The sequence below is a fragment of the Convolutriloba macropyga genome, chromosome 2 (assembly GCF_964194025.1).
Source record: "Convolutriloba macropyga chromosome 2, txConMacr16.3, whole genome shotgun sequence".
NCBI classification, from domain to species: domain Eukaryota; kingdom Metazoa; phylum Xenacoelomorpha; order Acoela; family Convolutidae; genus Convolutriloba; species Convolutriloba macropyga.
This window is the reverse complement of record NC_134469.1, coordinates 1043357-1066606: the sequence shown is the minus strand read 5'-3', so window position 1 is coordinate 1066606 and position 23250 is coordinate 1043357. Positions and strand designations below refer to the sequence as shown.

General features: G+C 36.7%; 1 protein-coding gene across 2 annotated transcripts in view; it reads right to left on the bottom strand.

Moving 5' to 3' along the window:
• LOC142355569 (solute carrier family 40 member 1-like) overlaps positions 1 to 23250 on the bottom strand; it is a 42579-nt gene that overhangs the window by 2057 nt on the left and 17272 nt on the right. The window contains exons 6-11 of one of the 2 annotated variants that reach the window (XM_075407691.1): positions 22097 to 22163; positions 16151 to 16399; positions 14250 to 14398; positions 9351 to 9458; positions 5634 to 5993; positions 4751 to 4948 (exon numbers count right to left, since the gene is read on the bottom strand). In XM_075407691.1, coding sequence (XP_075263806.1) covers positions 4751 to 4948; positions 5634 to 5993; positions 9351 to 9458; positions 14250 to 14398; positions 16151 to 16399; positions 22097 to 22163 — 1131 coding nt within the window. The remainder of the gene's footprint in view (positions 1 to 4750; positions 4949 to 5633; positions 5994 to 9350; positions 9459 to 14249; positions 14399 to 16150; positions 16400 to 22096; positions 22164 to 23250) is intronic. The other variant, XM_075407695.1, reaches the window with a different exon arrangement.

Sequence of the window (23250 nt, the reverse complement as noted above, 5' to 3'; positions counted from 1 at the left end):
GCAAAATTTTAAAAATTACTTCCAATCAAAAATTTTCCAAACCAGAGTAAAAACTCAATAGGTCACAGGGACTTTAAAAATTAGACAAAAATATAAGAAGCATCCTGAAAAACGTTGAAAATATCAGTTTGACAAAAAACGAAATTGAGCCTAAACACTTGAGAAATAGAAAGTCGTACTCAAAAAATAGTCCTGAAAGACGTCTAGTAAGGGCATAAAATGGTCGAAAGTGCTCCCACATATCAAACATAACCGACTATTGTCCGGCGAATTGCTCTCAAACGACTGGCGAGCGGTTGGCTTCGGCAGTAGCCAGCTGGGGCTCACGGATTCTAGCATTGGAGGGAGGGGGCGGTAGTGTTGGGAATGCTGAACAAGAATTACCTATGTTACCAATACATTTTTTTTTCAAATACGGCATTGAATTTCAAATCAGGTTTAAAATTAATCAAATTTCCACTTTGAGTAAAAAAAGCGAGAATCCCTTCACAACATTTACGCATTTTTATTAGTCAATGTGGGTATTGGAACTGAGCGAGTCGAGAACTGGCACACAGAGTCTAGCGAGACCTCTTGTTATTACTACGATAATTAAAATTCTAAACTTTTAAGTAAAAGAAGTCAAAACCAAAAAATAGCCGGCAGATTGTCGGAATAGCTGCGAAATAATAGACTTGCGTGACATATAATAGAGACAGAAACAGATATAAGTTGAAAAAACATCGACACCGCTCAAAAAGCTATGTAGAAAAACATTTAGCGATAAATTAATAAAGCTTAAAATTCATTGAGCCAAGCCCTTTCATTAGGGACCTTTCTTACACATCTGCGTTACTTTGACCTTAATTTAATTCAAAATGAACTTAAGCTTTAAAGTACAAAAGTCAATTTATTCAGTGAGTAAGTCACGTATGATTAAATTCTGATCACGCAAAAACTTTTGCTAGCGAGAGAAAGAGTGAGAAATGATGTCATGTCATGCGCAAAAACTCTTGTTTGTGTGAAAGAAGTCATTCAGAAAATTTGACTTTTTCAGCTTTGCTGTGTGAACAAATGTAAACAAAAAAGAGCGTCAGACGACGAAACAAAAAAAAATAACATAGCAGGACAAGTCCTGACTGTACGTCAGGACTTGTCATGCTATGCTTTTTTGTTTCGTCGTCTGACGCTTTTTTAATTACATTTGTTCACACAGCAAAGCTGAAAAAGTCAAATTTCTGAATGACTAAAGAACTTTCATTGACTAAACAAAAGACTAGACCTAGAACGGACTGAGTAAATTGGGAAAACCATTTCCAAAAAAAAACATAAAAAAACAGAAAATCTAAGTTAAAATCCCGCATGTGAACAAGAAACCACTTGTGAGAAAAAATGGTTTAAAAAAACTAGGCCTAGAATGAGCAATGAATGCATTGGGAAAACCATTAAGAAAAAGATCCAAAAAATGGAAAAAAGTAAACATAACCGACTAAACGTCGGAAGAATTGCTCTCTAACGACTAGTGGGAGCTCTAATCAATTGCAGCCTGCTTCAGTCGGGGGAAGGGGAGGAGAGAGGGAGGGAGGGAGTGGGCCTAAATGGGACTAAGAAATTCAATAGTGGGCTTCAAAAAACCACAGTAGAGGCTGACATATACCACTGTTAAGATTTAAAGTGAAAAATGGCACGAGTTTCGGCAACCTTTTCATTTGATTTTTAGTATTAAGTTTCCGCCAGTTGATTTCAGCAGCTTGAAATTGTGATTGAGGGAGAATTTTAGATCACGCGATACGCAAAAAGTCAAGGGCGTAAAAGTTACACGAAAAGTCAAAACAGTCAAACGAAAATTTTGCATAAAAAAGACACGTTTACAATAACTGCTATGAACTTGATTTAAGAGCAATTGAAAATGAAAGTCAAATTGCCGCATGTGAACAAAACATCACCAGCAAGAGAGTGAATTGTTGTTCAAACACCGTTTTCTCACTCTACTTCAAAAAGAGAGCAAAAAAATTTCACGCCGCAAAACCACTTCCTCTTTTGCTCCATTTCTTGTTTCGACGTGACCAAAATCACTACTCCAATTTGACTTCAAAAATCATGAAAATGCGTGAACAGATCCTAAAGACAGCGCCTCAATACAATTCAAAATCTTTGAATTGTAAAAACCTTAAGAAAACCAATACTCCTCTTCGAGTCGTAAAAAAACCAAGAGAAGGCCAGTAATAGCCCCAGCTTTCGCTGTGCGGCTATTAATGAATATAAATATTCAGGTAACTTTCAGGGGCCAAATAACATCCTAGTTTATTCATGAGTCAATATGTTCCCTCGCCCACCTAAGATTAAGTTGGCGTAAAATTTCTGCCGATGCAAATGTCCCGTTGCTGCTTAACTTTCACCCTAATCACACAACCCAGCTTTCCACAGTCAATTTATACAGAAGATTTTTCTGGATGTGTGTCATTATTCCCAAGACAACTGGTGTGTCAAACAGGCTTCTCGTAAAAGGAAGTAAAAGAAATAAATTATCCTAGGCGTATTGCGTTCCATTTTTTGCAAAGAGACCCCTGGAAAAACTCCCTGGATTGGGAAAACCATTTAAAAATTTGATAAAAATCCAAGTGAAATTGCCGCATGTGAACAAAAAACCTTTAGCGAGAAAGCGAATTTTTGTTCAAACACCATTTTCTCACTAAACTTTCAAATTAGAGTGAAATTTCACGCTGCAAAACCACTCATTTTTTCGCTCCATTTCTTGTTTCGGAGTGACCAAAATCACTACAACAATTTGACTTCAAAAATAACGAAAATGTGCGAACAGATCTTAAAAACATAGCCGGCAGATTGCCGGAATAGCTGCGAAAGAATAGACTTGCGTGCCGTATAATAGAGATAGAAACAGATACAGATATAAGTTGAAAAAGTTATTGACGCCGGCCAAAAAGCTACGCAAAAAATTAAACCAAAAATAAATACAGCTTGTTAAAATTCATTGCGCAGAAACCTTTTCATTAGGGACCCTTATTACACATATGAGTTCCTTTGACCTTAACCTAATTCAAATTTAACTTAAGTTTTAAAGTGCAGAAGTCACTTTATTGAGTGAGGCAAGTCACTGATGACCAAAATCTAATCACACAAACTTTTGCTAGAGAGAGTGAGAAATGACGTTACGCGCGCAATCGCCGTTAGTGAGAGGAAGAAGTGATTCAGAAAATTTGACTTTTCAGCTTTGAGGAGTGAACAAATGTAAAACGAAAGAGCGTCAGACGACGAAACAAAAAACATAGCCGGTAGAATACCGGAAACGACTGGAATCGCCGTGCAAAATAATCTCTAGTTACGGTAGGTAGGTACGAGAGGGGGATAAGGTAGATACGTGGGGGATAGGTAGGTACGTTGGGGGGGGGGAGGGAGGTACGTGGGGGGGGGGGGGGTAGTTTTTTGGGGGCGGGGTAGGTAGTTAAATAGGTAGTTAAATATTGACCTCTTCACCTTGAATTACAGACTGTTACCAGTTGCTATACATTACAAACTAAGCTATTGTTAAAATCCAATGTTCGAAAACAGAAGTCAATAGTCAAAAACGGAGGTAAAAGATCGAATAGAAAGAAGTCAAAATTCAAGTCATGAACAAACTTGCTTTCCGCTAAAAAAACATAGCCGGTAGAATACAGGAAACGACTGGAATCATCGTGCATTATAATCTCTAACCTAACCTTACCGAAATCAGAACATCAAAATAGACAAGAGAAAACAAAAATAGCCCAACAAGCCACATTGAAGTGTTTTAAAAATGCCGACAAATTTTTAGGTGCCGGGGGAGCTGGGTGGGGTGGTTGTGGTGGGTGGGTAGATAGGTTGGGGAGGTGGGCAGTGCTGAGGTAGTTTGGGGGTAGGTGGGGGGGGGTAAATTGGGGCGGGGGTAGGTAGGTGGTGGGGGGTAGGTAGGTGGGTGGGTATAGGTTGGGGAGGTGACTAGTGCTGGGGTAGTTGGTTGGGGGGTATGTAGGTGAAGGGAGGGGGTAGGGTTAGGTGGGGTAAGTTGGGGGGGGGGGGGGGTTTGTGCGGTGTAGTTTAGATAATTAGGGGTGACGTACATAGGAACAAAAAATCTCAAAATTACCTCTTCACATTGAACATTACCAGCAGTTCCTATTTACTAAACATTACAAACGAAGCTACTGTTAAAGTCCAATGTTCGAAAACAGAAGTCAACAATGAAAAACGGAGGTAAATGCTCGAACAGAAAGAAGTCAAAATTCAAGTTATGAACAAACTTGCTTTCTGCTAAAAAAAAACCTGTAGAATCTCAATACTCCTCTTCGAGTCGTAAAAACCTGTAGAATCTCAATACTCCTCTTGGAGACTTAAAAACCAAGAGCAACGCAATAGAGCTCCGCTCAGCTTACAGTGAAAAAACTGCTCAAGAAACTCACTAGCTTAAAAAATTGTTTTCGAACCATAAATTCTCGAAAAAAGTTTTGCTAAGCGAGCAACTGCTTTCATGAGTTCTTAAGCAACTTTTTGTAGATTCGATTATTTTTTTCTCCTCAATAATAGAGATGACCGAAAACACCACTTTTCGTTCTGCTCTTCTAATTTGATGAGCCGTTTGAGCAGGCAATGGCGGCTATTAAGAAGTTAAACTCGTGTAGCGCTTCAAGTTGCTTCTCTCTTAGCCTATTTACAAAACTGCTGAACAGCAAAAATAACTTTGGGAAATTGAAGGCATGAAAAGCATTTAGTGAGGAAAGACATTTGAAGGTACCTAAGGAGACAGCAGCGAAGCTGACAAATCCGAGCCATGCGTATGTGTCACTCCTTGGGAATGCGATGACCAGGAGGAGACATAACAGGTCGAAGGAGGACTGAAGTGCCTTCTGGAAAGCGCTGAAGCGACCACATTCCGAAGTATCCACTGATTCTTGGATCATCTGAGTCACTCCCAAATCAAATGTCCACAACCCTGCAACAAAAATAGCATTCTGCTTGCTAAAAAAACTGGTGCATACTTTGTGAGAAACAGGATAAATTGGAGACTTTCCCCTTTTACTATATCCTTTTTCAGGATGTTCTTTTTTGTGAGCAGCAGTGTCCCTTTTTCGGTGACTATTTTCATGCGTATGGAAGGTTTACTTGCATTGTTTCTGGAGTCGAGATTAGCCAAGTCTGTATGAGCCAGATATGGTTAAATAAGAGCGCTCTAACACACAGATAAAACGATCACTGCAAACGATCACATTGAAGCCATACAAAATAACCGGAAATTCAAAACTATAAACCCAATAATTACCCACAGAGATAGTAGTGGATCATATTATTACTCCCCTCCGAGACTTCAAAAGGAAATGACCTTTTGAGTCTTACAAAAGACTCCTCCTCACCCCACCAATTCTCCTCTTCAAGCCGTAAAAATATAGCGCTTATCAGGTGAATTGAAAAAATACAACTATGCATTCCTAGAACACATGTGTGACCTTTTGAAAACTATTAATTAAACAATTTAGCAGACAAAAACAGCACAAATAGAAGTCAAATTGCGCACGTGAAAGAAAATTTGCCTTCAAAACCCGAAAATTTGTTCAAATACCAATTTCTCACACTTCTAATCAATTTCATTTCTATAAATTCCAGTGCAACATTTTTCTGACCTGCTCTAGAGAATATGATTCCAATCGCGAACACAATAACAGAGGTGAAATTGAAATCATCGTTGTCATCAAGCCCACTGTTCAGCATTCCTTCACCACCGACATCGGACCCTGCACTGGCATTAACGGACAAATTACGCACATTTGGGGCCATTGTTGTGGCCGAACTCCCGACTGATAGGCCTTTGTCCTGGTTCTGGCTCAACATATGCCAGGGAGAGCCGGGCAGGAAGAATGAGGCGACAGATACGGATACGAATGTAATCTGGATGACACTTCCACACATCGTGGTTTTTGGCAGACCCAGTCTGTTCTTGAGGATTGGAAAGATGATTGTGCCAACCACACCCATAACTGAACCTGAACAAGAATAGGTGATATAGCTGTACTAACGATATTTAAAATGTAATCGCCCAACGTAGGAGGAAAAAAGCGCCTAAATCTGGGGGAACAGCTAAAATTCACTACGGGGGCTTCAAATGACGTCATTAGAGGTTATTATATACCACTAATAAAAATTTAGTAAAAAATTAGACAAATTTTGTCGCATTTTTCATTTGACCTTTTGTGAATTACCACCACTTGAGTTCAGCTGCTGCTACTTGTGAATAAGAGAGATATTTAGATCACGCAAAACGAAAAGGTCAAGGACGCAAAAGTCACTCGAAAAGTTCAACCAAAAACTTAGCATAAAAAACACAGCCGGTAGAATTCAAAAATGACTCGAAGAGTCCTCCAATAAAAACTCTTACATAACCTTATCTATTTCAGAAACAGCAAAAAAATAAAAAAAAAACAAAGCAATAAGAAATGGTTGTGTGTGTGTGCGTGTGTGTGTGTGTGTGTGTGGGGGGGGGGGGGGGGGACATGCAGGTAGGTAGGTGATGGGGTGGCAGGTAGGGTACTATAAGGGGTTAGGTTGCTGGTGGCGGTAAGGTAGTTGGGAGTAGGTGGGAGGGGGCTTAGACAGGGCGTTTGATAGGTAGGTAGCTGGCCTGTAATTTATACAGGTATGAGGACTTATGTGGATCGAAAATTCTTAAAATGACCTTGTACCCTTGAATATCACAAGTTCCTAATTGCAATACATTACAAACTAAGCTACTAGTGAAGCCCAATGTTCGAAAACAGAAGCCAACTTTAAAAAGCAGAGATAAATGTTCGGAAAGAAGAAGAATTTCAAGTCATGAACCTTGATTCAGCTGAAAAAAAAAACGTCAAAATAGCGTCAAACTTCGGACGAATTAATAAATTATCTGCAAATACTTTCAGTAGCTAAGTGCAATCAATATCTATTTTAAGCGTCCAAAAGGTTTAGAATAAAATAAATGATCTCTTGCATTTGTCCATTAGTGCTCAGGAGCTGGACAAAATAAGAAACTGTGACAGACCAACCAAAAAACTCTTTATTTAATGGAATAAGTTTAATTAGCCTGTTATCAGTTAAGCTATTTTTACAGGCACTGAGTAATAAAGAATGAGATAAAACAAGAAAACAGGCCATGAGAGATATCCCGTTCGAAGTATTAAGACCAGCTGGTATATTGGTGAAGCACAATTAGCTCGAAAATTGAACATGCGAGTTTGAATAGTGCTGGCTGCTTTTTTAAAATAGCATCATTCCTCAGATCTGAGTAAATATAAATAGCATATTCTCATAAAACATTTGCGATCACTTCATACACTCATAGTATAAAATACAAAAAAAAAATCAAACGAGAAAAAATGATATTGAAACTAACTGGTGTGCTTTCTGCGATTAAGAGGAGCTTGAGAATGAATTCTGAGTTGCCTCCAACATAAAGAACAAAATATTGAAATAGTTGGTATCGGGTATCTAATAGGCCAAAAAGGAAAACTATATTCAGTTAAGAAGATCAGAAGACGGACATAGTAACAAATTCTTTGCTAAAGTGTTTAATTTTTGTTGATACGTATGTCTTCGGAATCAAAAACCATCATCTAAAAACAATAACTGCAAATTTTCCAGCAATTAGTCGGAAAATAGTCGCCATTGATTCCTATAATCCCCCTTGGAATTGATAGAAACGAATAAAAACTGATTGTACAAAACTCCTTGTAAAAAAGAGAGCTATTTTGATTGAATTTGGTTGTTAGACAGAATTTCGTCGCTTCTTAATGAGAGGATACAGGGAGCGGCATCCACATCTGTGTACAATAGATAACTTAGAACGAAATTAAAACAACGATTATCTAAAACGTTTTATACCGTTTCTAATTTTGATTTCATTTTTCGTTCATTTTAGAAATCTCTGCCGAGCAACTGCTGTTTAAAACAAAATCCATAAGGATGCAGCAAGAGTGAAACTAGCCTAGAGAAGTCGACAATTTTTTGAGGTAAATTGTCACAAAAAGCGACAACAAGCAGGACATGTCCTGAAATAGGAACGACACAAGTGAAGGAAAACCTGAAAATCTCTCTAAAGGTTCTCGTTAAAAATGTCTTTAAAAGAAACATAACGGAGTCTCTTAAAAGTACGCTGAACACCCAGGTGCAAACTCGGAAGAAGATTTATTGACCACTTGAATCGAAAAACACGAAAATGACCTGAAAAAGACCAGAATTTTCAAAAGACCTGAAAAAACTCATTAAAAATTTTTTTAAAAATTTTGAAACTTAAATCAACCAAACAATTATCTGCATCTAAAGAATACCATCTAATATATACCCAGCGGATTGCTGCAAAAAATAGCCGCTCCCATAACACCAATTGCGATTGAGAAACCAAAAGAAAAAATAAATAGCAATACGTATTAGAGATGGTACCAAAGACTCATAAGAACAAAATTCAAGCAGTTGGCATATAAAACTGGGTTATATGGTTTTATTTCGTTTCAATCTCGATTTTTTATTGTTCGTTGTTGATTGCTCTGCGATGCAACTGCTGCTTTAAAAATTTCAGCAGATATATGACACTAGTCTCAAGAAGCCAAAAATATTTGAGGCAAAATGTTGATGTTGAGCAAGCTGGAACGAAGGTAAAATCAAAGATTAAACACAATGCAAGCTGCAAACACGATTTAATGAATTTTCACAGACTAAACAAAAAAAACATAGACAGCATGATTGCCGGAATAGCTGCGAAACAGACTTGCTTGCTGTATCATACAGATAGAAACGGATACATATATAAGATTTAAAAAAGTTATCGACGCCGCTCAACAAACTATGTAAAAAACAGTAAGCGATAAATTAATAACTGAGAAAAACAGGTAAACCTGCCTAAAAACAGTTAAAAATTAGAAAGCGATACTTAAAAGTCGAAGAGACTCCTGATGCTAAAGTCTTTAAAAACCTTTAAAACCCAACAAAAACAAATTTAACCTGAAATTAGTGAGAACCAAGACAAAAACTGCTCAAACTACAAGTGAACAAAAATTTTTGCTCGCTTAAGGAATTTTTTTACGGTTCATTTTCTCGCGACTACGGAGACAGGGGTAGGACCAAAATATCCTCGTTCAACCCTAGACAATTGATTGACAGAATTAACATTCAAAATAAGGGATAAGTACGGTTTAAAGAAAGCGTTTTTGGGGTGAAAAATTTGCAGGGTCAAAAGATGTAGTGGAAAAATGTATAATGTTAAAATATGAGAGTTGAATGAAAGGGGGTGAAAAGAAGCAGAACCTGTATAGTAACATACCATTGTATGAAGTATAGTTTTTTTAGTATGTATTTGTAAGTGAAGTACTGACTTGCAGCCATAGTGATGGAGATGTAGCTCTCTGAGAATCCCTGCAGCATCATGTAGCCATTTGTGACAGAACTGAAGTTCAACACAGTCAGGTACAACATGGCCAGAGCTAAACATATAAAACCAGTTACTAACATGTCAAGCCAATCATGTCATCAATTTTTCACTCGGCACACGTTCTAATCTTCGCGCTGTACAGAAAATTGTATCTAAAAGATCAAGTTCTTTAAATAACTAATTTTGTTTTCTTTTACAAATTGACATATAAAATTATTACATAATTTTACATAATCATATATTCCTAACTGTATATGCCTTTTTACCATTCGCATTTCATTATTGTGTATTAGAGGAAATCAACAATGTTTTTTTTAACATAACCGACCATGTTTGGACGAATTGTTCTTAACAGCAGTGGGATACTTGTAAGCTAATTATGTCGAGAGAGAAGAGCGGAGAGTCATTGGAGCTTTTCTTACGGGCACAAATAAACGCACGGGCGTTAAAAAAAACGGTTTTTCGCTTGGAAAACTTATATTGTTCATATTTTTGGAGACGTTATGGTTGAAAATGGTTCTCAAATGAAGATCTCAAATGGGACAGATCTGCTATAAACAGACCCCTATCACATCAAAATGAACAACAAGACGCATTGTTAGAGATCACAAAAGCGTCACTTTTATGAGTGCCACCCAAGAGTTTTATTTTCTGATTGCATCAAAACCACAGACAGCTCCAAATCTACCGTCAAACAGCAAAGCAGTTGGAAACCAAAGCATCAATTATATGTGACCCCTGTAAACAGCAAACACTTTTGTACAAATTTAGTTTTTGTCCAAGGAAAATTAAAAACCCAAAATTATATTGACATCCTGCAATTCTCAATTGGGATCGTTTCCGTTTGTCCTCCCCCAGCCTAGTGGGTGCATATTATTTGCACCCCCCAGAAGCACGTGCAATATTTTTATATACTGATTTACGATGTAATGACATGTGCTCTGTAATTGGGGGGAGCATAACGTACTGGGGGGGGGGGCACAAACGAAAAAGATCCTCAATTGATCAAAAGATACTCAAAAGATCCTCAATTGATCACCAAACTAATTCTTTTTATGCATAGTTCAACACGATAATGAAACCTCTCAAACTGCATTCACTGGTAGAAAATTTTTGCGAAACAGCGGAATTCGAACGCAGGCTGATATGTCGCCGGATTAGCGACAACATACAGAGAAAACTATCCAACTTCAACTAGTGCCAAAAACTGAAACAGGATCTACGCTAACGTGGCTACGATTTCAGCAAGTTATTCGAGACCAATCAATGCTTGTCGTAGATTTAATGATTTTTTAACGCAAAATTAAAGCCTGAAACTTATCTTCCTGTAAAAATGTTTCTAGATTTTTTGAATTTTTATTTTTGTCAAGAAGTGTAGACAAATATTAGAATTCAATTAAATTGAAACCAATTTTGCCGCTTTTCTCATTAGATTTTTAGTATAATAAAGCGCCAATTTCACTGAGCTGCCTAAAATGCGGAACGTCCCGATATAGATCACATATAACTGAAAAAATATCAAGGAAAAAATGTTTAATATAGACCAACAGAGCCTACACAATCGATGGAGTTAATGTTGGACACTTAATCAAGTACTATAATCATCTCAAAACAGGGGCTTGAAACATCAAGATTGCCCCTTTTCTTAAACATAGACGACAGATTGCCGGATAATAGCCGCGATAGACGCTTGTGGCCTTCCATGAATTTAAACAACTAAAGAAACTAAAGACACAAGATAGACAGATTGACTACCAGTCCACTAGAATTGATAGACCACTTTAATAGACCACTAGACTTTTTGGTTAGATTCGGAATTTCATTTTTATGAGACACATTCTCTACAAGGAAACATAACTGACTAAACGTCGGAGGAATTGCTCTCGAACGACTAGTGGGAGCTCTAATCAATTGCAACCTGCTTCAGTCGGGGGAGGGGGAGGGGACCCTAAATGGGACTAAGAAGTTCAATAGTGGGTTTCAAATGACCACATTAGAGGTTGAGATATACCACTATTAAGATTTAAAGTGAAAAATGGCACCAGTTTCGGCGCACTTTTCATTTGACTTTTAGTATTAAATTTCCGCCAATTGAGTTCAGCTGCTTGAAATTGTGATTGAGAGAGTTTTTTAGATCACACAAAACGCAAAAAGTCAAGGACATTAAAAGTCACTCGCAAAGTCAATACCGTCAAGGAAAAATTTTGCATAAAAAAGACACGTTTACAATAATTGCTATGAACTTCGTTCAAGAGCAATTAAAAAGCCCTTAGGGAGCTTTTTCAAAATTAATATTCACAATCAAAAACTAAAGGCCCTAATTAATTAAAACCCAAGACCCACTCAAGAATTAGGGCATATACGTTTGGCAGTACTTCGATGCACACTACTGACCTTTAACAAGAAAGTGTTCATAACAAGAAAGTTCATTAAGCGAGTTCAGAAGTCATGTTTTTAAGTGAGGTGGGTAACGCAATAGACTTGAAAGCAAAACAAACGAATTCACACACCCAAATTTTAACTGCAAAGCAGTATAAATCACTTAAATTGAAAAAGTTAATTCCAAGAAGTTAGGAAGAATCGTCGATGGAGACGACGAATTAAAAAAAACATGGCAGGACGGGTCCTGAAATACAATCCAAAGAAATGAATAAAAAACTTAGAAGTACTCTACCTGACCAGCAGATCAATTGAACACAGCCAGCCAAAACACAAACAAAATCATCTCAAAGTTGAGAAACTAAAAAAACAAACTAAACAAAAAAACACTCATTGCTAAAAACTCTTGAAGCTTTTACCCCGAACGCAAAATTTGATCCCTTTAAATATAGCTATTTCAAAAAATGTTCAAAATCAAATTGTGTCTCTGAAATGGGTTCAGTATTACATCTGAAAGAACTGAAAAAAGTGCATTGGCCCTTGAAGATCGATTAACCCAGAAAACGACAGAAAAATTCAAAACTGAAACCAATTGCAAATTTTAATGAAATGTTGCTGAAAATTGTGATATTAATATCTTCAGAACCATTTTTGTGTCTCTAGAGGATATCCAGTAACTCAATTCCAAGCCTTCAAAAATTCGTTGGCTCATAAAGACCGATAAACTAGGTAAAAGACATTGATTTTTAGAAAAAACAACAAATTTTATCAAAAATAGAACTTCGTTAAAATGTTGAAAATCATTCCCGTGCTCCTAGCAACCATGTACTAACATACTATCAAACCCTGGAGCAGGTTACCTGGCTACCGAGGCAAGAAAAGACAAATGTTTAGAAAAAACTCGAAAAATGCAAATTTTATCAAAAATTTTCTAAAATTCGAGGAGTTAATTCGTTGGAAACAATTCGATTGACAATAACAATAACAACCATGCAGTAACTTTTTATCAGAGCGTTGAATAGGTTTTCTGGCCCTTGAGGCTGGACAAAAATCAAAAATTGACAAAAAGTTTTGGAAAAATTTGAAACTTAAGATTTTATCAAAAAAATGATACAATTTGAGATATTAAAAAGTTGAAAACCAATCCGTTGCTACTAGAAGCGATGCAGTCTCCCATAAACAAACAATAAAGGAGATTCCCTGCCCCTGAGGCTGGAAAACTCAAAAAATGACAAAAAATTTCAAGAAACTTGAAAAAATTGCAACAATTAGTATCATTTTGCGTGTTTGTAGTACCAAAATATATAGCTCATAAAATGGTCACAACAACTAACTTTGTCTCGCAGAAGACCTTCATCAACTTTGAAAAACTAGTAAAGTCCACTTTGGGCCTCTGATTAAACTTAATGCCCGCTGGGCTTTACCTGTTTATCCCGTTTTGAAAGATCAAAGTCAATGAAAACTGTGTGAAAAAAAAAACAGCGCACCAATATAATCCACATTCTTTGGATTGAAAAAAAACACGATGTCCCCAAGAATACCCGCTATCGCTTCCTGGCTATTAATTAAATTAAGCTATCTGGGCCGTTTCGGTGAACCGTACACTTATACAATAGTGAAGCTCTAGCAGAACTACATTCTAATCCAAGGCCCCGATGCTTGGCCAGTTTCTCCTGTTTCTAAGGACAAAAGTCAAACCAGTTAGACGACAAAGAAGATCACACAAATTACAACATAGCTGGCAGATTGCCAGAAAATAGCCGCAATAGATTCGTAGATCGGCAGTCTAAAAAAAACAGTAAAAAAGACAGACCAAAAAAATTCGTCTTTTCAGTGAAGGCTGATCTGTTATATTTTGATTAAAAATCTGTATAAGTTATTGCTGCCTCTATTAGCTGATCTCAAATAACCTTCATTTAGAGTGACACACACCCATTTGACTTCATCTCTTTGAATTAAAGTACATAAAAGTCAATTTCAAATTGAGGAAGTCATTTTTGAGAGTGAGGTAAGTCAAGTGTGACCAAAAATTTAATCACGCGCATGAACGAAAAAACTCGCTCCACTAAGAGCGAAAAATGACGTCACACATGCAATTCAGTTGAAATTGCATGAACGAATGAACAAAAAATGGCTGTGACGTCATATGGTCGTAACAAAAATCATGACGACGAAATAAAAAAAAACCAAGAGAAGGCCAATAATAGCCCCAGCTATCGCTGTGCGGCTATTAACAAAAAAGCAAGAGTCCCAAAACAACTGACAAACAAAATTACAACAATCACAGTTCAACAACTGCTTCAAACTTTGTTCCAGATAAGTTAATCAGCCGCCTACTCGATGACAAACTTCTGTGACGCACAACTGACGTCGATATCATTCTATCAGGGGGGTGGGGTCATCAGCTGCATCGGGTGAGAGGGGTGAGGGTGGTGCCAAGTATGATGAAACAAATGCGCCTCACCAAGTCCCGCGTACTTGACAGTATATGAGTTGAAGACACGAAAGCCATCTCTGTATGCTAGGAAGAAGAAGAGGAACTTGTTGCATGTTGTCTGTCCAAATGAGGAACCCTTTTCATCTTTTCCTGTTCTCTCCATAGGCTCACGCTCCCTAAATTCCATCAGTTTTTTAACCCAAAATACATTACTACACGGAGATAGGCTACACGAGATTTGATCCAACGCCGAAATACACAATGCAATAATACAAATTATGTTGCTTAGGTGTAATTAAGCTAAATTAGTTATAATTCAGGTCGGTTTTTTTTTCTGTGTCGAAAAGGAACATCATTAATAATCGGGCGTAATCCACGTCAAACTGAAGCAATGGCGACTTTTTGATTTAATATTCCAAACTTTTGTCTATAATTAACTTGACTGTCTGCAGTTACCAAGTTGATTATTTCAGATTATCAGTTTTCAAAAACTATGCTAAATTGGCTTCTATTTTATTTTAACTATAGAGTAAAAAAAATGAGTATATTTTGGGTATTTTGGCATTGGGTATATCGTCCTCACACTCTTTATAGTCTAATGATAGCATCAAAACTTCGAGCAACGACCATGCAAACCCTATCATAACAAGTAAAGATTGCTAATGTATTGCCAAAAAAAACTTAACATTCGAAAATTTGCCCAGAGTATCAAGATTGTGCACATCTTAACAGCACATTTCAAGTTTCTTAAAAAACGTAATCGCGAAAAGTTTAGAGATTTATACTTAATTTAAAAATCTAACATCAATCATCAATATTAAATTAAAGTTCTTGCTTCAATTGAAAAAAAAATTTAGGTCTTTTATGAATACTTGAGCTATAAGCATCCCTGCTGTTTATAAAGGCTAAGTTGGTAAAAGTGGTTTTAAAGAATAAAATAGTTTTGTCCGCATCTCTTATAAGGACTCGAATGATTAATAGAACATCACAACCGTAATGTCCCCTGAACAAGGCATGCAATCAAACATCCAAGCAATATACTCCATTCAGAATAACAGAAAAGAACCAACAGACAATCAATAGTAACCCATTCAGAAACTCCCTCACTAAGAGCATTTCTGACCATGGGAAAAGTATGTCTAGAGCCACCACGCAAAAGAATACTTTCCGAAATTATTCCCCAAGCAGTACGCTATTTTAATGCTTCCATGATACTTTTCCCAATCCTTAACAACAAACTAACACGTGATCAGGGCGCTCTTAAATCAGCCCAAAAACGTTTATCGTTAGTTGAGTTATGCGCCTCTGTGATGCTTCAGAATTTATGAGCTTGTGTATGATAAATAGTATATCGCTGGTCTGAGCTGTTTGGGGGGGGGGGGGGGGGGGTGGGGTGTTTTTTATTAAACTATGAACCAACCCATAATTATCTTGACCCATAAAAACTATGAACCAACCCATAAAAAAAATATCTTGACCATGTTATCTCAGAATACGTCGTGATAATATTTCATCGGAACTTCATTGCTTCCACTGCATTATTTCCAAAGATTTGAATTATTTCTCAATTTTGTTCTCTATTATCTCAACTCAAATAAATATCTGTTGATGTCGATTTGTAACTAAGAATGTGTCGCATTTTGCATTTATAGAAAAATTTCACGAAGTATTTCACTTCATAACTGTTTCGGAGAGGGGTGTTGGGTGGGCAACCTGATCTCTCGCGCATTTTCGTAATAGCCAGTTGCGTCTTTCCCATGATAGCTCCCCCCCCCCGCTTAGTGTTCAGATAGCCTATATAGCCCCCAACACGGTAAATATACCATAATGGGGGTTATAATTTCATGGGGGGGGGGGGGTTATAATGGGAATGGCCCCCCCAAAGTCTACCACAATTCTCTAATGAACTATGTTGTGATGTTTAATACCTCAACGCAACGTTTGACACGTCAAAGCGAGTGGTTCTTTCAAGCAGCATACTCTCGGCCAGCGCAGCCGAATCTTCGTAGAACTCATCACCAGGATGACTACTGGCGCAGCTTAGAGGTCGTTGACCTCTACTGACCCCTACGCGACTCTCTTGGGGTCTAGAGATGACTTGATTGTCGACCACGAATGAGGTAGTGGCCATGTTAGTGGCAAATGGATTATTAGAAGAGCCTGTACCAACCTGGCGGCTATTTAACAATACACAGTAATAGTCAGTACATTAGTTTCCAGATTAATACATAAAAAAGCATGGAATGCTAGGCCTCTCAAAGAGCAAATGCAATGAATTTACACTCTGTAGTATAATTACATAATAATTGTGATTGAAGTCCTACTATTGGATCAATGGCGTATTACGTAAGCACTAAATTAGCTTTAATCCACTCTGGTTACAAAAACGGCAGTTTTATCATCATCCAACGACGAAATAAACGCCCCCATGAAAACTACAAGGTTGGACTACCATATCTGAAACGGTAGACAAAATTTCGCCACCCTTTTCTTGCCACGTTTTCTATAAGAAATTGTTGAGAAATAAGTGACAGATCTATCCTAGTCCAATACTTAAAAGAGCGACACAAACTCATCAATTGTTGTAATCGCAACGAGACTTGATTAAAAAGAACCACACTGTTATTACCCTCTCAAAAATATACCTCGATTTCACTTACAATTTGATAAGATCTCGATGGCGATAACAACTTTGTGGTAAAATTAACCTTTGATTGAAACTCTTTCAGTTGAAATATGTGTAGCTCTTCCTCAACTATTATTCTTAAATGATTGAAATATTTAATTGCAAACAACAGACGCGCAAATCAATGCCTCCACTCAAATCGTCTTCCAGTATTCACAAATCGAACTAATTAGCAGCCTTCACATCAGAATAAGGTTGATAAAAAACATACCCAGCAGATCGCCGGAAAATAGCAGCCATTAATTCCCATAGCCCCAATAGATTGGAAAAAAATGGGTTTTTTTTGAAAAAATAAGTGCGTTCTACTTTGATTAGATTTCATAGTCAGACACACTCATATCAGACCAGAGAAGTCAAAAAGATTTCACGTAAAATGTCGAACAAGCTGTGATCTGAGGTAAAGCCAACCAAATTTTCGTTCTGAGAAGTCAAAAAATATAGCAGGACAAGTCCTGAATTACAAACCAAAAGAAAAATCTGCAAAACTCACTGTCAAAACTTTTACAAACACCAGCCTTTGATTGTTAACAGAGCACATGACCCAAAAACAACAGCAGAGCAGAAAAAAATATTTTCACGTGAAATTAATAAAACTTGTGCCCATAATCTCAAATCTTTGAGCAAAGCAAACTAATAAACGCTAAAAAACACAAAAAGTCGCGTGAGAAAAAAAAAGACCTATAAGAAAATTTTTAAGAGACACGACCACAAGAAAGGCTACAAAAACGTTCTAGACTGGAAAATCAACTATTATTTTTTGAAAACAAATGGTGTCAAAATTATCGGAAACGATTGCTTTGAACTCGAGCGACTCATCAGAATCACTTATGTCTCATTAGCAACCGATTAAAACCGCCAATAATGAGATTAAGTGACAATACAATAAAAAATACAAAATAGGCCTGCTATAAAACAGAGACAACCGGCGTAGTGAGTACCTCTTTAGCTTTCAATCTCAATCAAGATTACAAGCACAAAATTCAGGAAAACGTCGAGCTTGAATAAATTACGCAAGAACTCAAAAAAAGCGTCAGAGAACGAATGAAAAACAAAGAGTACTGCTATATAGCTACGCTCAGCTGACAGTTTCGCGGCTGTTATGAAATGATCAAGCCGCTTAACAAAAAACCTGCTGTCTATTAAATCACGTCACTTCAATGAAAATACAAGAAGATGAAACAATCAACTAGGTTCAGCCGAATCTCTCCCAAACAACAAGGGGGGGCTCAATTGGGGAGGAGGCTTACTGCAGCTGGTGAGTGGATAAAAAGGCAGGGACGTGCTTTTTATAACCACTTCTTAGAAATTGAAATGAAAAACAAAACCAATTTTGGCGCACTTTTGATTTAACTTTTAGTAGTAAAACATAACCGACTAAACGTCGGAAGAATTGCTTTTGAACGACTAGTGGGAGCTCTAATCAATTGCAGCCTGCTTCAGTGGGGGGGGGGCCTAAACGGGACTAAGAAGTTCTATAGTGGGCTTCGAATAACCACATTAGAGGTTAACATATACCACTATTTAAGATTTAAAGTAAAAAATGACACCAGTTTCGGCGCACTTTTCATTTTAGATCACGCAAAATGCAAAAAGTCAAGGGCGCAAAAGTCACTCGAAAAGTCAAAATTGTCAAGCGAAAATTTTGCATAAAAAAGACACACACGTTTACAATAATTGCTATGAACTACGTTCAAGAGCAATTAAACAAATTTAACCTTGAATTAGTTAGAACCAAGAAAAAATCTGCTCAAACTAAATTAAAAAATTTCGCTCGCTTAGAGAATGTTATTTCGCTCGCTTGCTTTTCGAATTAAGTTAGCGGCTTAAATTCTGAATGAGCGCAATTTAGAACACGCAAAAGAAGCGTGATGAAAGTGACATGAAAAATCCGTCGAGCAAAAAATGGCACAAAAAGATCAACATAGCGGGCAGATTGCCAGAAAATAGCCGCAATAGATTCGTAGATCGGCAGTCTAAAAAAACAGTAAACAGACAGACCAAAAAAAATTCGTCTTTTCATTGAAGGCTGATCTGTTACAATTTGATAAAAAAATCTGTATAAGTTATTGCTGCCTCTATTAGCTGATCTCAAATAACCTTCATTTAGAGTGAAACACACCCATTTGACCTTATCTCTTCGAATTGAAGTAAATAAAAGTCAATTTCAAAGTGAGGAAGTCATTTTCCAGACTGAGGTAAGTCAACTGTGACCAAAAATTTAATCACGCGCATGAACAAAAAAACTCGCTCCAATAAGAGCGAAAAATGACGTCACACATGCAATTCAGTTGAAAATGCATGAACGAATGAACAAAAAGTGGCTGCGACGTTATATGGTCGTAACAAAAATCATGACGACGAAATAAAAAAAAACAAAAAGAAGGCCAATAATAGCCCCAGCTATCGCTGTGCGGCTATTAATAAAAGTCAATTTCAAATTGAGGAAGTCATTTTTGAGAATGAGGTAAGTCAAGTGTGACCAAAAATTTAATCACGCGCATGAACAAAAAAACTCGCTCCATTAAGAGCGAAAAATGACGTCACACATGCAATTCAGTTGAAATTGCATGAACGAATGAACAAAAAGTGGCTGTGACGTCATATGGTCGTAACAAAAATCATGACGACGAAATAAAACACAGCCGGAAGAATTCCGGAAGCGACTCGAAGCATCAAAACTTCACTAACAAAGCCCTAAGTTCAGCGGAAGCCACTACTTTTTGTATTAAACCATTAACTCACTACCTCTACAGGTCTGCTCTAAAAATTGGTGAAACTTAAACCACTGTCACCAAGAGAAACAAAATGCAGCAAAAATTTATATCAATGAAAACGCTTGCTAACGTTAAAAAACCTAAATAAAAGTGGTCAAAGAAACCTAAAGTGGTCAAAGAAGTGATAGACTGAAAAAGCTGACACGGTTACCAATTGCCCTCAAATAATTCATGATTTTAATCTGAAAAATCGCGAAAGCAAACGGCAGATAATAATCTTAGAAACAAAGTTAAATCTTTTCAAAACAGAAAGCTCAAATTTAAGAATCAGAAAACACCCATACTTACACTTCTAATCACTGCAACTAAGGCAAAAAACAACACACACTTGTTCCTTGTTGTACATATGCTAGACAACATGACTTCATACTAATTCAAAAATTAAATTGATCATAGAAAAGACATAAGCAGCAGAAGAATATTCAAAGGCAAAAAATCTTTTAATTAAATACCAAGGCCGGAAGAAAGTTGCAGTAAATAGTCTTAAGTGGAAATTGCGGGAAAAGCATGCTATCAAACTCTCAGTACTGCCTTATGTTGAATGAAATCAAATACAAACCAAAGAAATGACGAAAATCTAAGAAAAGGCTGAAATCACGCATTTTTAACAGCTGAAAAAATCAATATACCGAAAATAAATGTAGGTGCCAGGACAAGGATAGAAAGATGCTAACTAGAATGTGAAGAACATGGTCACAATGTAAGGAACACCGTAACAAAAACACATTCTTGATTTTTGAAAGTTAAAGATCAATGAAAAATTCAAGAAAAGCGAATACATTTCATTGTTCGGCTTTCAAGACAAATAAAAGATAACTAATCATCCGATACAAAGATCTATTCTCCTGAAGAGAACAAAAAATAGGAAAAAGCAGAATTCATAAATATGAAAAATTGAAACATTTTGCACAAAAAAAATGGTCAAAAAACTTTTAAGACCGCATTTATGGAAAAGTTTTAACTGTTTTTCAAAAACCTAACGCCAAAAAATGATTGAATTATGATTGAAACTAAATTAAAGTCCCTCATGTAGCACAAAAAGACTATTTCGAGCAATTACAACCAAAATACAAAACAAAAAACTGACGAAAATCGGAAAAAAACTACCAAAATCGGATTAGCGTATGTAAATTTTATAATACAAAATTACATCGAGGTAGAAAGAGGCGTTGAGGATATGAATTATCAAAGAGAAATTGCCATATTAACTGATTTTTGACAAAAAAGACGGTTAAAAGATCCAAAAATGAAGAAATTAATAGAAAAAAAGCCAATAAATAACTAAAAAATCAAGAAATGTGTGCCAATTTTCAGCTTGAAACGCATTTTCAGGCTCTGCAAAAAAAAACAGTGGAATCAATTTCCGAGGTTCACATTCCAATATAGTATCGAATAAACTTTATTTCTATAAGAAACCAAATTAAAAGCAAAAAAATTGGGCCACAGTCCAAAAAACGGCTAAAAACGGTTATCTATATGTGCCATTCAGTCAAAAACTACTTTTCAAAGTCAAAAACTCATTCACTAAACGAAGCGCATGATCAAAAAACTTCTCTCGCTTAGCGAAAATCTGTTCACCGAGACAGCTTTTCTCACCTTCGCATTTAGGTCAAAATGCCGCGTGAACAAATCTACTTCCTGCAAAAAAATACCGAGAGAAAACCAATAGTCCTCTTCGAGTCGTAAAAAAACCAAGAGAAGGCCAATAATAGCCCCAGCTATAGTTGTGCGGCTATTAACAAGACCAACATAATTGATACAAAATTTGTTTGAGATCAATTGACAAACCTTTCTGTTCTATCTTCCGAGAAGAAAATGTAAAAAAAAAGTATTGAGCGTGAGAAGAAAAGACAGTATTGAATCTATGAAAGAACAACATTTTCATTATTACAGTCTAGGATAAAAAGTGCGTGCAGATCCTGTTTCCGATCTGAGTCTTTCCTAGTCTCATCTTGGTTAGAAATCATTAGCTGTTATTGTGATTACACAATCTGTTTGTGAAAAGACTTGCTTTTTAATTCAGCCTTATTGGTCTTCGGAAGCTGGTTGCGAAATTTTCCATCACTCATAATACTTAATTCAAAATCAATAATTCGGCAAAAGTGAAGATTTTGTAACTCTGTTACAGCTCTGAACTAGTCATTTCTTATGGACCTTTTTTTGCTAAAATGCAAACTTTTAAGCTGTACGGTACAAAAGAAGGTTAGTAATGGAAACTAAGTAAACAGTAGGCGTGGAAAATAATAAAGAATAAGATGCACTGAGAATAAACACTCATCCTTAATTGACAGCAGTTAATTACATTTGTTTTTTAAAAACATTTGTTTTTTAAAAAGAAATGAAAAACAGCCACCCAAATAATATTTCACGATTAACTACCTGAGTAATCGATTGTGAAAAATAATTATCCTGACCTGGTTAGGGACTTCATCTCTGCATTCTCAGGCTCCTGCTGCAGTTTTTCTACGTTCTCATTGGACCCTGAAACACACAAAACTCAATATTAAAAACCTGTAACATCATCGCATCATTTATGTTTTGCCTCCGCCCCTTCTTCGAGGGCATTACTTTTACGCCCGCGATTTTCTACACAGTAACGTGCAACAAAACGCTAATGAAAAGTGACCGGGGTCCATAAACGGCACTGGGGATAGGTAGTCCGGAACAGAATTGATCCAACCGCTGCTATTTGAAGAGTAGCGGAAACAAACAGTTCATTCAGCTGCAGTGTTCATTCATTCAATTTCATTTTGGTTAACTTTTATTCACGATAAAAGGCAACTGCAGTTAGGCAACTGTAATAATGGCAAGGATAGTTGAGTAGTTAATACTACCACAAGTTTGTTATCATAACGTGGCAAATGTCCAAAATGCCATTGGCGATTCGAGGAAATGAGTGATAAAATCTCGTCACTATTTTTCATTTTATTTAACTTTTATTCACGATGAAAATCCGTTGATATAGTTGCAGACATACATGACGGATAGTATTACAGATGTGCACAAAACGTATGTCCACCATTTTGAGCATGCAATTAGCCTACAACTTCATTGACCGATTAAAGACGCAATTAAAGACTTAACATTTCTTGTTAACCGTGGTATCGGCGACGCTGAGTTCTTGAATTACTGCAAGAGGTTGATAGCAACCGTGTGGTCATGTTTTTAGTCAACTCGTTGTATAACTTGCGCCCCACTGCAATCGATTACACTATCTTTTTCCTCCTTGGTTCACATAGCAACAGTGGAAGAGTGACAGAAAAAGATCTCAAATCAGGGTTTTTCTAGTGTTTCAGGTTTTCGTAGTATTCATCGGGCTCTATCAATTTTTACACACTTTTCATTTGATGTTAAAGTAAACTTCCACCACCTGAGTTTAGCTCCTTAAAATTGTGAGCAGAAGAGCCATTTAGATTGAGTCAAGGACTTAAAAAATACTCGACGTAGAGAGTCAGTTAAAAAAATCAAAACGGACAAGCGAAAACTTTGCAATCAAAGAAGACACACAAGACTAAAAAATTGCTTCAATCTTCATTCGAGAGTAATTAAAAATTAACTACAAGGCGTC